At 46.5% G+C, this 12,998-nt stretch overlaps 1 protein-coding gene across 4 annotated transcripts; it reads right to left on the bottom strand.

The window, feature by feature from the left end:
- Window positions 1–873: 873 nt before the first annotated feature.
- Window positions 874–7,358, bottom strand: SPRY2 (sprouty RTK signaling antagonist 2). Of its 4 annotated transcripts, XM_041471268.1 has the most exons (4): window positions 5,977–6,135; window positions 5,304–5,478; window positions 4,493–4,672; window positions 874–2,648 (listed from the first exon to the last, which is right to left on the bottom strand). In XM_041471268.1, exon 4 carries the CDS (start codon window positions 2,595–2,597, stop codon window positions 1,662–1,664), a length of 936 nt encoding a protein of 311 aa, XP_041327202.1. In that variant the 5' UTR covers window positions 2,598–2,648; window positions 4,493–4,672; window positions 5,304–5,478; window positions 5,977–6,135; the 3' UTR covers window positions 874–1,661. The 4 variants fall into 4 exon arrangements, with proteins under 4 accessions (XP_041327202.1, XP_041327201.1, XP_041327203.1 ...); XM_041471267.1 differs by lacking the exons at window positions 4,493–4,672; window positions 5,304–5,478; window positions 5,977–6,135 and adding an exon at window positions 6,596–7,358; XM_041471269.1 differs by lacking the exons at window positions 4,493–4,672; window positions 5,304–5,478; window positions 5,977–6,135 and adding an exon at window positions 6,415–6,498.
- Window positions 7,359–12,998: the final 5,640 nt, after the last annotated feature.

Below are 12,998 nucleotides of genomic sequence, written 5' to 3' on the forward strand. Positions count from 1 at the left end.
ATGAAAACTAAGGGACAAAAAGACAGAACATTTACTCATTGCTCTGGTTTTCAACTTTTAGTGAGTTCTTAATTTATTAGTAATAACTTGTTTCTCTTGGAGGGGCTTCAGAAAAGGCTGGGAGACTTTTTTAAGCATCAGCTTAAAAATACTTACAACTATTCTTAAATGCCAGCTTAAGAAATGTATAAATAAAATTGAACATTAAGACCTCTAAACTTGGAGAGACATGCTCAGAACAGGAAATGATAGTTTGTTAATAAAGAAAGGTAAATCATTCTCTAGGCTTCCGGTGGGAAACTTGGCAGGGAAAGGATTTTGACCTCAGTGGAAGGTAACTGCCACAAATGACAAATCAAGCAACTTTCTTCTTGCAAGTGAGGCAAATGTTTGACATAAGGCTGGACTGCATTCAGATCTATCATTCCCTGTGGCATACTCTTCTAACTTTAACAAATAATCCTGCAAGCTTTTTGCATTGACGGTATTAATTGCATTTTTTTCCTCCTCTGTCTCACTGAGTAAAGCCATGCAAGCCTAACATTTTTTGTGAATGATTACTTATTTCCTACTTGAAGCACAAAAGCTCATCACTTATAGAATAGGTCAAGCTTTCAGTGCCTATTAGTCCTAGTCTGGAATGAATTAATGCATTTTCCTATGTTGTAGAAACAGTATATGGGACATTTGTGCAAAGGAAAGGAGCAAAAATCCTGCACTGTTTTCAGGTGAAGAAGTAAACAAGGACAAAAGAATACACTTAAAAATCTCTTTTCAGTTTCACATTAGGCTCACTGTGACTATATAGCACATTAGAAGTACCAATTCTCCCAACTCAGAACAATAAATGGGAAAAAATGACAAGTAGCCCAGTTTAATTTCAAACGTTAATATATTTTCTATTTTATAGTGAACATATGCATCATTCACCCCTTATTTGCAGCAACTATGACGTCCTCATAAAAAGGGGTGATATTTGTAAGATGCCTCTTAAAATAAATATTTCTTTTTATAAAATAATAAAACTTCAAATAAATATTCTTTACACTAAACAATATGTTGAAAAAATTAGAAAATAAAGGCTGAATTTTACTGTAACTGTACAATATACATGAAGTCCAAAGGGAAATCAAAGTCTTGTAATAGAAGGTTTCCGTAAGACAAAATACAATCTAAAAACATACTGATTGATTCACATTCTTCCGAATGTACAACATATTAGTATAATATTTTGTGACTGTGCCATGTCTTATGACAGCACTTACTTTTCACAGTTGAAAATATTATTGTATATACAAAAATATAGCACATTATCTCTGGCAGAAAACAATGAAAAAAAAGGAGTCATTTGCTAATTTACAAATTTTGCAAGTACTATTCACAAACAATAGAGTTGCCTAGGAGTGTCTGTGTTGCTTTAGCTTATGCAATATGTGGGTCACAATGTACTGCATCCCTTTTTTTCCCCCTGTATGCCACTAGCTGGATTCTAACAAGCGTATCAGTTAAGATGGCACACACAGAGAAAAGCATTTCACTGCAAACAGCGAAGTACATCCCCAACCCTTCTACTACAGTGCCAAGACCATAGCTGCTTAGTTGGTTGCATATGTACGTTAAAATAATAATCCTTGTTACTTTAGTATTTCTGGCTAGTGATGCTATGTTGGCTTTTCAAAGTTCCTGGGGGGTACGCTGGGAACTTTGCAGCAAACGGTGTTGGAGTGTTTGCAGCGGCACCCAGGCCGATTTACCCGGTCGTAACAGCCCTGGCACAACTTAAGGCAACCCTTGGCTGGTAGGTAACACCACAAGCAAGGCAGAAAGAGGGACACTACACCCATGGCGGACCACCTAGTGCAGCAATGTGACTGACTGCAGGAGCAGGGGTTGTCAGCACAGTTGTCCTCGTCATCATTAGAGCAGTGATAGAAGAGGCCCTTCACACAGCAAACACAAGTCCCGTAATCAACCACGTTCTGGGCTGAGCAAAGACACTGCTTGTCACAGATCCAGCATGAGGGGAGGGTCCTTGGATAAGTGCACTCCTTACACTTACACTTTCCACAGTCCTCACACCTGTAGCTGTGTGCTCCCAAGTCTTCTTTGCTCAGTGGCTTCAGCTCACTCGGCTTGAGCTCAGACTTGGGCTGCATTCGGACTATCCCATCAGCAACTGGCCCCGAAGATGATCCCAGAAGTCTTTGTTCTGATGAATTACTGCTTGTACTTGTCCTCGTACTGCTCCGTGAGCCTGTGCTGACTGTGCTGATGGACCGGGACAGAGGCGCTCGAGGAGATGTGTGCGTTTGCGTGTGCTGGATCCGGCTCAAATGACGATGTTCAGGCAAACCATGGGGCCTTTCATTTTTGGGCTGGGCTGTCACCCGAGGAGAAGACTTGACCCCCGGCCGTGGAGCCACCGTAGGTCCCTCTGTGTATTCATTTGTGTTTCGGATGGCTCTGATCTGGTCCAATGACAAGACGTGAACCTGCTGCATCAGGACATCCCGCAGGTCGGGCTCCCCGTGCGGTCTCCCACTGTCACGCCGAGCCTGTAGTAAGGGCTGCGACCCACTGCCGTGCTGAGTCTCCATCAGTGCCCGGAAGCTTGCTCACCCCGCCAGGCTTAGAACACATCTGAAATCCTGGAGCAAAAAAGAGAGGATTCACTATTGAAACGTGTCTCATGCTCTCTCCAGCAGCTTTTCAAGCCTGCAGGACCCCACAAAACTGCAGACAATCAAGTAATGCATCAGCCATTAATAAAAGGAGTCACGTCTGGGACAAGCACTGGCACCGGTCAGCTGAGTGACCAAATTCCCTTGGCCTGTTCTGCCTACTGCTGTGGAGAGGTTAAGGACCTTTAAGAATCCCTAAGATTCTTTCCTAGGACCATGCAACTTAACTTGTGGCTCTGGAAAGTCTAGGTATTACTCCTGCTAACTGAGGCTTCTCAGGCCATCTTCTGGTTAGACCATGGCCTTTTAAGTGATTACATTTCAGCCACTTGAAGTGACACTTCTTTTCACATCAGGCTACTGAAAACCTTATACTGAAAAAAAAAACAAAAACCAAACTATCCTGCAAGTATTTAGCAAGTGTAATGTGACCTGCTGATGACAGACATATAATTCTCCAATTTTGTTTAAAATTGGATAATATTTTGGTAGGCTAGTCTCTTTACACATTAAACTTTACATGATGTAAATAGGAAATTTTAGTTTAATACCAAAGGTCCCAAGAAAAACACTAAATAGCAATAAAATGTTTGAGGTTAGACATTAAATGAGTTAGTGCTACCAAAAACTTCAACAGCACAAGTAAAAATATCTCTCTCCAGTATTTTAGTGTGTGTGTCATACTGGTGCACACCACTGTGACTGTTATTTTAAGGCTCAAAACTACAAAAGCAATGTTACCACAGTTGTTTGGTTGTTTGGGTTTGTTTCTTTTTTTAATGTGTAAAAAATTCCAGACTACATTTCAAATTGTGAATATTATCAAGAGTGGCTTGTGGGATAGAGGCATGCATAACATAATCAAATAATGCCAGCATCCAAGAAGTCTACTTGATTGTGAATATTACTTGAAAGGATCGTTAACTACAAAGTAGAAATGTAAACTTTAGAATTTAAATGAAAAGCCAGTAAAAGACACAGAGGATGAGAACTCGTAAATAACTTCCACATTCAAATATGCGCAAGTTTCAAGTACTGCCCTCTAAATTAGTTAATATTTGTTTTGCCTTTAACATATCTTAAAGTGGCTCCAAAATCCAATTACCTATACAAAAATCCAGAACAATATTCTACAATTTAAACCCAAGCAAGAACCAAACTTCTTACAAGGACCACACAATGTCTTCAATTATAACTAGAAAGAGCACCATAGTGTTACTCTGTACACATCAGTTACCAACAATAATACTGTACTGCAGTATAGTAAAATATAGCCAAACAGTTTAACAAAGAGTATCTCAAGACACTGTCTTTATTCTAACATCAATGCAAAACATTTAACCTTTTAACTCCTGGCTCCCCTCCTTCAAGTGTTTTTACTTGAAAAAAAAAAAAAAAAAAAAAAGGAAAAAATAATACGTATAGACAAATCTCTAACTTTTAAGAGTGACCACTTATTTTAAATATTGTCAAATCCTGGTTTTGGACACACGATGTATGTTACAGTACTGCCTACCCCCCCAAAAAAATTCTTGCTAACTTGGCTTTAAGCATTACTTATGCTATTTTTTTTCCTTCAAATTAAAACCTCTGCCATACCAAAAGTTTCAAAAAACAGCCTAAGTAGATATTCACCTCCTCTGAAACTATCTGAAGATAAAAAATAATAGAAAGTAAAATGCTTTCCCCATTCTTAAGAGGAATTGGCAGCCCTATCTCTCCTCTGCGTCCAGCCCCAGCCAGCCTAGAGGGTATCAGCCCCTGCCTCTCCAGAAATGACAACCCACTGCAAAAGCAAAGCTGACCCTGACCTGAAGGCGCTTCAGACGACCCCGGGATCGGTGGCGGAGCCCCCCTCAGACGCCAAGGTGGGAGCTGGAAAAGCAGCCTCCGGTGTCCGCTTCCCTCCCCGCCTCCAGCTCCGTCTCGGGCGGGGGGCGCGCAGCAGGTGGGAGGCGACAGCCCCTCGCCCGCCGGAGAGTGCAGACAACCTGGAGATAACCAGGAGACATCCTCTGGGCTGGGAGGTGGGAGGGGGCTGCTTCAGCCGCCTTATCAGAAAGTCAAACCCATGTTTCCTTTTAACTCTTCCCCCCTGCCCTCCCCCAGGAGATGCTAAAGGAGCTTCCCCTCCCGGGAAGTGCCAGGCGCCCTGCAGACGGTTCAGACAACACCTCCGGGACAGCTGGGCAAAAGGCAGATTACCCCCTCTCGCCTTGCCCTAAACACCCATTCAACTTCACAAAGCCAGCCGCTGGAAAAGCTCCTCTTATTTTACGCATATTCTGCAAATTGCCTGACCTTCAGCCCGCCCCGCTCCGCCCCAGCCCGGAGGGACCCAGGAGGCATTTCCAGCGGGGCATCAGGCCGAGCCGGGTGCTCCCCGTTTTTTCTCCCCGTCATAGATCCGCTAACAGGACAGGATGCAAAGAACCAACACATTTATTTGCAAACCTACGCTTGCCTGAAAATCCTGACGGGAGGGCACACCTCTCCCTCCTCTGACCTAGTACTTCTCTCCTTTGCATCCGCCAGGAGCAGGAGAAGCAGATTTGCCTTTTTGTGTGTGCATGTGTGTGATAACACGATTCCCCACTTCTAAGAGCCAAAGTCCACTCTCACCGAGCTCAAGTGCCAGGATTGCTAACTTTTCTTTTCTTTCAATCTGGGCTTGGCAAAAGGGTGAGCGAGGGGGACGGGTTTCGCGTTCGGCACATTTGGAGAGGTTTAAAAAGCGAGGGGCTTCTTGCGTGCTGTGGAAAAATCCCGTGTACAGCTGGCCGGGGAAGGGCGAAGCCTAAGGGAGAGAAGTCCTCTGCCCGTGAATTTCTGTTTTGTGGCCGGAGCCTGTGCAAGGCACCCCCACCCCCATTCCCACCGCACACACACCAACCACCTCCTCTTCTTTCAAAGTGCTTTGAAACCCCCATTAAGGGCCGAGTGTGTGATCAGACTATGGATTAGGGCAAAAGGGACTTTACCATCGGGGTGGGGCAAAGTGACACACAAACAGCTTGCTGAAAACACCAGCAGCTTTTTTTTTTTCTTTTTTTTTTTTCTTTTCTTTTTTGATGGGGGAAGGGGGCTGTCACGAAGTAAGCCCACAAAAAAAAAAAAAAAGTCAAAATTATGACTTTTTTTTCCCTTCCACACATGCCCTCTGCATAGAAGAAGCTAGAGAAGCACTTTCCTCGTCTTACAGATCGAATTAATTTCATCACAGGAGAAATATCTAAGCTTACACACACGCACACACACACACACGCGTATATATTTGTACCAGACGTGCACTCACTTCCGAATCGCACGGATCTCCTGACGCCACTACAGACAGGCGTAAATCACGCACTGAAAGGCGGGTTGCTCCTTCTCCCCCAAGAGCGGGGCACAAACAGCTCCGACGCTCGCCAGTCCCTCTGCGCCCTCCTCCCTTCACCTCCCCCGGGGCTTGTCGGAAACCCACGCGTGCCCAGCGAGGCAGGAGCGCGCAGGACCTCCCGTGCCCGGCCCCCCGCAGCAGCGAGAGCACGCCGGAGCTGTGGCTCCTTCAAGCGCACCCCCGCCCCACTCGCAGCCCCCGCGGGCATTCCGGGGCGCCCGCGCAGCCCTCCGCCCCCCGCGCAGCCTTCCGCACCCCCGGGGCACCCCGGCGGGGCACAAACGCGGCGCAGCCCGCAAACTCCACGGAGCTCCCCCCACCCCTCCCCGGAGAGAAACCGCTCCGAAATCCCACCTCCAGCTCCTCTCTGAGAAAGGAAGGAGAAGGGAAGGGGGGGAGAGGGAGAACCTGTGCGAATGGAAAAGGGATCGGCCTCAAACATTTCCACGAGTTTTCTTGGAGCAACCAAAGGCGGGGTGGGGGGGGGAGGAGGTTACTGAAAAGCTTGTTTTGCAAAGAAGGAAAAGGCTCTCACCGTGATCGCGGCGCTGCACCAAACCCCTCTCTCTCTTGTATTTTCTTCTTCCTGCGGTTTGCAAATAAATCCAGCCCTAAAGCAAAAAAAAATTCTTTTCCAAACTCTGCTTTAGTCCAACTTGCAAATTAGAGTAAGAATGATCACCACGTAAAAAAAAAAATAAAAAAGTCCAGAGAAAAGTTAGGTGCCTCTCCCCAGATCGATTATAAATACGTGCGTGCGTGTATATACTATAATAATAATCAAAACACCTCTCCGGATCGGGGTGGGTTTTCTTTGCTACTAAAAATCACTCAGTCTTACACACACACTTTCGTTTTTTTTCCTCAATGAACAGGAGGCCGAATCGCCAATACCAAGTCACTTTTTTTTTTTTTTTTTTGCTGTTGCAAATTGATCAAGAGGAAAGGGAAAAGCCAAAGAAAACAAAACAAAGTGGATTTAAAATAAAATCCCAGAGCTTTCTTCCACTGAGCTCCTCCGAAAAAGCAGCTTGTGCAATGTAGCCGTTCTGCTGAGAAGCTGCTTGCTGCAGGCTCCTCTCCCCTTCTCTCCCTCTTAGCTTTCTCGCTCCCTCTGCGAGCGTGTGTGTTGCAGGCAGTTCTGTGGTTTGCAATCGGGGGGGTGTTTTGGGAGCGCAGCGGATTTGTGGTGGTGGTTGTTGTTGTGTGTTTGGAGGAGGTGGAGGAGGAGGAGGAGGAAGATTTGAGATCTGAGCTGTAGGGGCTCGGCGTTTTTCTGCTCGCTCGCTCTCTCCCTCTCTCTCTTTTTCTTTCCGGAGGAGGTAGGGTGATCTCTCTGCAAAAGCAGCAGTAAATGGCGTCATGTGGATCTGAGGAGGAACAGAGCAGTTGTTGTCCCAGAGGATATATCGCATCCGGTCCCAGCTCATTGGCTCTGCGGGGCTACATTCACTGGCGCTCCCAGCGCCCTGCCAGCACTCAGGGCTGCGGGAGGCATTCAAAAGGGCAGCGCTGCCCCCGCCGAGCCAGCCCGGCTGCCCCGGCCCCGGCCCCGGCCCCGGCCCCGGCCCGTCCGCGGCGCTCCCCGCGCTGCGCGGGGCGAGCGGCAGCCTGTGCTCACGGGAGGCTGCTCCGTGCGCGGTCTCACGCCGCTCGGGGTTGCTTTTGTGCTCGTGTATTTACTCAGAGGCAGGCGGCGATAGGTTTGCAGGGAAACCGAGGGGAACTCGCTTCTCGCGGGGAGGAAGGCGCGCTCTCCCCGCCGCTGCGGCCGTTCGGGAGACCCGTGCCCGAGTGCTCCCCGTTGCCTCCCACCCGTTTTTCTTAACCGAGTGGAATAAAAGTTTACACTTTCTGCCCCTCCCCTCCCCCGCTTCGCCCTTTCCAGCCGCCGGTCGCCGGCCGCGCAGGGAGCAGGAAGGGTGATTACTTGGGGCATTGTCCCGCGGATTAATGCGATTAGGCGGCGCGGAGGGCGCCCCCGTGGCCGGGCGGGAGCGCGGAGCGGGGCCCGCGGGGCGCGGAGCGGGGCGGAGCGGGCGGCAGGTCCCCGCGCCTCGGGCGCCCGGCCGCGGGGTGTGCCGCGCCCCTGGCACCAGCAGGGTCCCCTCGCCTGTGCGGGGGGTGTGTTTGGAGGAGGTGGAGGAGGAGGAGGAGGAAGATTTGAGATCTGAGCTGTAGGGGCTCGGCGTTTTTCTGCTCGCTCGCTCTCTCCCTCTCTCTCTTTTTCTTTCCGGAGGAGGTAGGGTGATCTCTCTGCAAAAGCAGCAGTAAATGGCGTCATGTGGATCTGAGGAGGAACAGAGCAGTTGTTGTCCCAGAGGATATATCGCATCCGGTCCCAGCTCATTGGCTCTGCGGGGCTACATTCACTGGCGCTCCCAGCGCCCTGCCAGCACTCAGGGCTGCGGGAGGCATTCAAAAGGGCAGCGCTGCCGCCGCCGAGCCAGCCTCGGGCGCCCGGCCGCGGGGTGTGCCGCGCCCCTGGCACCAGCAGGGTCCCCTCGCCTGTGCGGGGGGGCCTGGATGTGTTTTTTTTTTTTTTTTAATAAGTTAAAAAAACCCTACAAACCTCCCCCTCCAAACTTTATTTTAGTCAGTTGCCATTCGTGCGGGGGACACGGTCTGCGAGCAGCTCGCGAACGTGACTGTTTGTCTTCTGGGCGTTTCCTGACACGGCCACAGCTCGGTCCCTTTGGTACGAGCTGGAAGCACTGACGGGGCCGCTGTGGCTGGTCGGACGCGGGCATCTTGCGCTCGCACGTATCTGTACGCGCACCCCTGTCCCCAGGCAGGCACGCACCGAGCACGAATGTTCCCGTGTCACGTGTGGCACTGCTTAAAATACACACCATGTGTAAGGCAGTAATCGCTGCGCTGTTCACATGGACAGCCCCCGGTGCAAAGCCCCAACCAGCCCTCCACTGCTCGAGCCGATTTCTCAGCACTTCCTCTCCTACACCTGCTGGTCACCGCTCTGTGGAGGGGGTGGTCATTCCCCATAAAAAAAGTGTAAATAACGAGGGCTGTGTCTCACATGGACGGCCTTCGGGTTTTCGTGGTTTCATGCTCAAGTATCCGTTCTTCCACAGTAATATTCTGAGCCTGCAAACTATTTTCCATACTTGGGTGACAGTAAGGTCAGCCGGAGTTAAACGGGGCTCGCTTCTTTCCTTTAAAGCGGGTTCCATCGCTCCCTAGCCCGTACAGAACTGCTGCAGCCCGGCCGTCCGTCCCCTCCCCACCCTGTTCGACCACCGGCCCCGCAGCCGGAGCGCTCTCCCGCCGGGGCGGGGGCTGCCCCCGGGCTGGAGCCGCAGCCCGGTGTGGCTGGGTTACCCCCGGGGCTCCGGGCAGCGGCGGCGGCGCGGCCGCTCTCCCCGCCAGAGGGAGCGCGGCGCCGGGGCGGGGGGCAGCGGGTCAGGGCGGCTCCGCGGGGCACCAGCCCCGGCGCCGGGCAGCGCCGGAGGGAGCTGCGGGCCTGCCCTCAGCTTCCCCGCGGGAGGGGGCACCCAGCGGCCTGGCGTCTCCGTGAGGATGCGCCGGGCAGCGACATGAGCATCCTCGGAGATGTGCCCTGTGTGTAGGCTGCGCGCTCTGTGTCAGCAAGGAAATCCACGGTGTTCAGCTGTGAGAGATAAGTATGGGTTAAAATATCCGGGAAACAGAAAACACAATATTCCCCTCGCTGTAGAAAGACAAAATACACTTCCTCCCACACAGCAAAGTAAAAAATAGGTTAAGAACTTTTTGTGCAAGCCTATACACATGGGAAAGGTGTGTTGAATTATTTATCATCGTTTATATTGAGTACATAAATAGTGTTTTAAGCTGGAAAGTTCATAACACCACTTTTAAATCCTTCGGTCAGTAGTGCAATCATCAATTTCCACACCAGTTCTCAACTACAGGTGTATGCACTTAATACAGAGAGTAGTCTCAAAGACAGATCTAAAAACAGTGAAGCTATTTTTATTTGCAGAGCCAGTCATGCATGCAAAATGGTGATGCTTCAATGTGTTATAGCTCAAAAAAAAAAAAAAAACCCCGCCAAAAATAAAGCCAGAAAACCCCCAAGAATACAGCATCCTGGTACTGATGAGTTTGAAAGAGAAGCCTTAAACTTGCAAAGATTTGTACACCACCTGACACAAAGGTAAACAATAAATAGTGCACAAATCTGCAAAAAATTGTGTGCTCGTTTTTGTGCATGTGCTTGTGTGTGTTCATGTTGGAACTTCAGTGCTGATTTCTCAGAGTTTTAATCTGATGGTACCTTGGAACCAGCTTTTGGAGGATTACATGTATCACTCACATTTCTTGTCGTGGAGAGTGGCTTAATGCATGTGATTATGTTTCCCCTAGTGGTTTGCTCTAACCACTGCATGATTTTGTTGTGTTTTTTGCTTTCTGATTTGTTTTTGTTTTTTGGGAGTTTTTTTTGGTTTTTTTTTGTTTTTTTTTTTTTTTGCTTTTAACCCAAGCAGGCCTTATTTTTGAGATGAGGTTCTTGAGTTTATTCTCAGCAGAGAAATGTAACTGTTGTGTGTATATATGTATATATATTTGTGTACACACCAACATACACGTATATTTATATTGTGTATAGGTGTTGTATGTTCATGATCTATTTCAATAGTAGCAATTCCAGTGGCTTCAGGTGAAAAATGGTGTATATACATTTGAAAACTGTATGACATGACAGAGACCCATATGAAATAGCTGAAACTTTTCTGTTTCATCCTGAAATTGTCCCACAAGTTTTTGCTTGATTAGATTTTCAGACCAGGGCCGGAAAACAAGTGGTTTCCCCCTTAACTTTGAAAAGGGAGGGCAGCTCATTCATAAGGGATTCTTCCTGAAAGGGAATGAAAGTGCAGTAGTTTGCTGACTTTGAGAACATTTCATGCATTATCTCATGAGTTAATGCAATGATATGGGAATATTGATTCTTCACATCCTAAAAGGACTAAGTTTGGCTGCACATTGCTTCTAATGCCCAGAAGTTCCATTCAAACCTAAACCTTTACTTGATTATCTTCTGTGTTTGTGACTCTGAATAAGCTAAAGTGCATAAAGGAATTACAGAGCTTTTTAAAAGTGTAAAGCTTTTTTTGCCTACTGATACTTCATTGAGGTTCTCAGGGCAGATAAGGCCATTTAGATAAATCATAGAGAGAAACAGAGAAGTCAAACACACTGCACTGTAAATAGGTGGACGTACTTACAAAGAAAATTAGGTCCTTGACTCAGTACTGTTAGTTTTTTTTTTTTTTTCAATTTTTGTTGTAGTTTACCTGAAGGAAATACTGGAATTCTCTTCCCTGAGAAAAGGGGGAAAATGAACACTGAGTTCTAGGAACACAGTCTGGTGGGACAAGGGTTAGCACTGTTACACGGGAAAGAGCTGATACCTGCCACTCTGGTTGGGAATGCACAAGCTCTGCAGCTGCTCGGAGATTGAGTCTCCTGCTTTTAGTGATGCCCAGATCTTCTCTGGTTAAACTACTATTTTCAGATCTAGCTGATGATAGACACCTCTCTTAAAGATGATATAGGCCAGATCCTGCATAACTTTATCCCATCTGGTGATTGCCCAGATTGTCCCATACAGAGGGACAGTTGCCAGAAGGATATTTTCTTGTTGAGTACCAAATATACTTATGTAAATTTAAAGAATAAACAAATCCCTTTCCTGTACCTTCTGAAATTATACTGAAGGATACATACATTTAGTACTGGTTATATAATGTGGAGCTTTTGCATATAAATTGTTCTAATAAAGCTAGTATGCTCTTTGATGTGTCATTCAATGTTATTTGGTTATATTTGTGCCCTTGATAAAATCAGCATTGGTTTTTTGAATTCAACTTTATAAACCTTTCTAGCTTATACTATGCATTTTATAATTTCTCTTCTCAAATACCTTGAGACCAAATTTTCATAAGTGGGACAATTTGGCATGGATTGGGATGAAGTGAAATTTATTTGCTAAACTGGTATTATAGCAGGCTTTTTATGGTGTATATGGTGTATTTTTTTTTTTTTTTTGTATGGTATTCCTCCTAATATTTTTGATTTCTTTGGTAGAAGTAATCATGAGAATGACAGCACAGACAGGCCTTGTCTGTTAGTGTTTGAAACACTGCACTTTCTAGATTCATTCAATTAGAGGCTAGATAACACTGGGCTTGACTCTACTAGAATTTTATGCAAAATCAACTGATTGTCTATTAAAATGTTAATAAGCACTAGTTTGGGAATTCCCAAAATATTTTATAGCAGGACGCAGACATTTATGTGTTGACCTGGGATTAAAGTGACTCAGAAGAAATGGAAGAGGTCAATGTTAGAAGTTATGGGAAATTTGAAAGAAGGTTTTATGAAGAGACTTATCACATCTCTGCTGTGGTTTGCAGCAGTAGTTTTCAAATTTCTTCAGAGTGTAGACTTTTTCTATGCTTTAGAAGAGAAAAAAAAAACATAAAGGAAGCACAGACTCTTAGAAAATTGTAAATCACGAGACCTCTCATTTAGAAATGGTCCATAGGAGTTCACAGGTCACAGTTAGAAAACCACTGATGTAGAGATACCTGAACTAGCTCTTAAACTGCAACATAGTAGAAAGGCAAATTAATATCTTGGGTGCTGTGAGCAGTGGAGTTGGAAGAAGCCTGCTCTTCTCAGAAGTGCAAGGTAGCCTGTGTGGATCTCCATGCTGTGATGGTCACTCTGTTCCCAGAACATAAGGTATTTTTCTGCATTGGATTTAAAAAATATTCCTAGAGATTAGCAATTGGTAACATAAATCTTGAATGTCAGTCAAGGCATTGGTATAAGTCAGACTTACAGGTTTTGCTGGAAACAAAAGGAAGCAGATTGAGCAAAGGTTTAAAAAAAAGTATCATGTTTATCCTATTTACTGAGATTATTTTTAT

The sequence above is a fragment of the Pyrgilauda ruficollis genome, unplaced genomic scaffold, assembly GCF_017590135.1.
Source record: "Pyrgilauda ruficollis isolate IOZ18807 unplaced genomic scaffold, ASM1759013v1 scaffold26, whole genome shotgun sequence".
Classification (NCBI taxonomy): domain Eukaryota; kingdom Metazoa; phylum Chordata; class Aves; order Passeriformes; family Passeridae; genus Pyrgilauda; species Pyrgilauda ruficollis.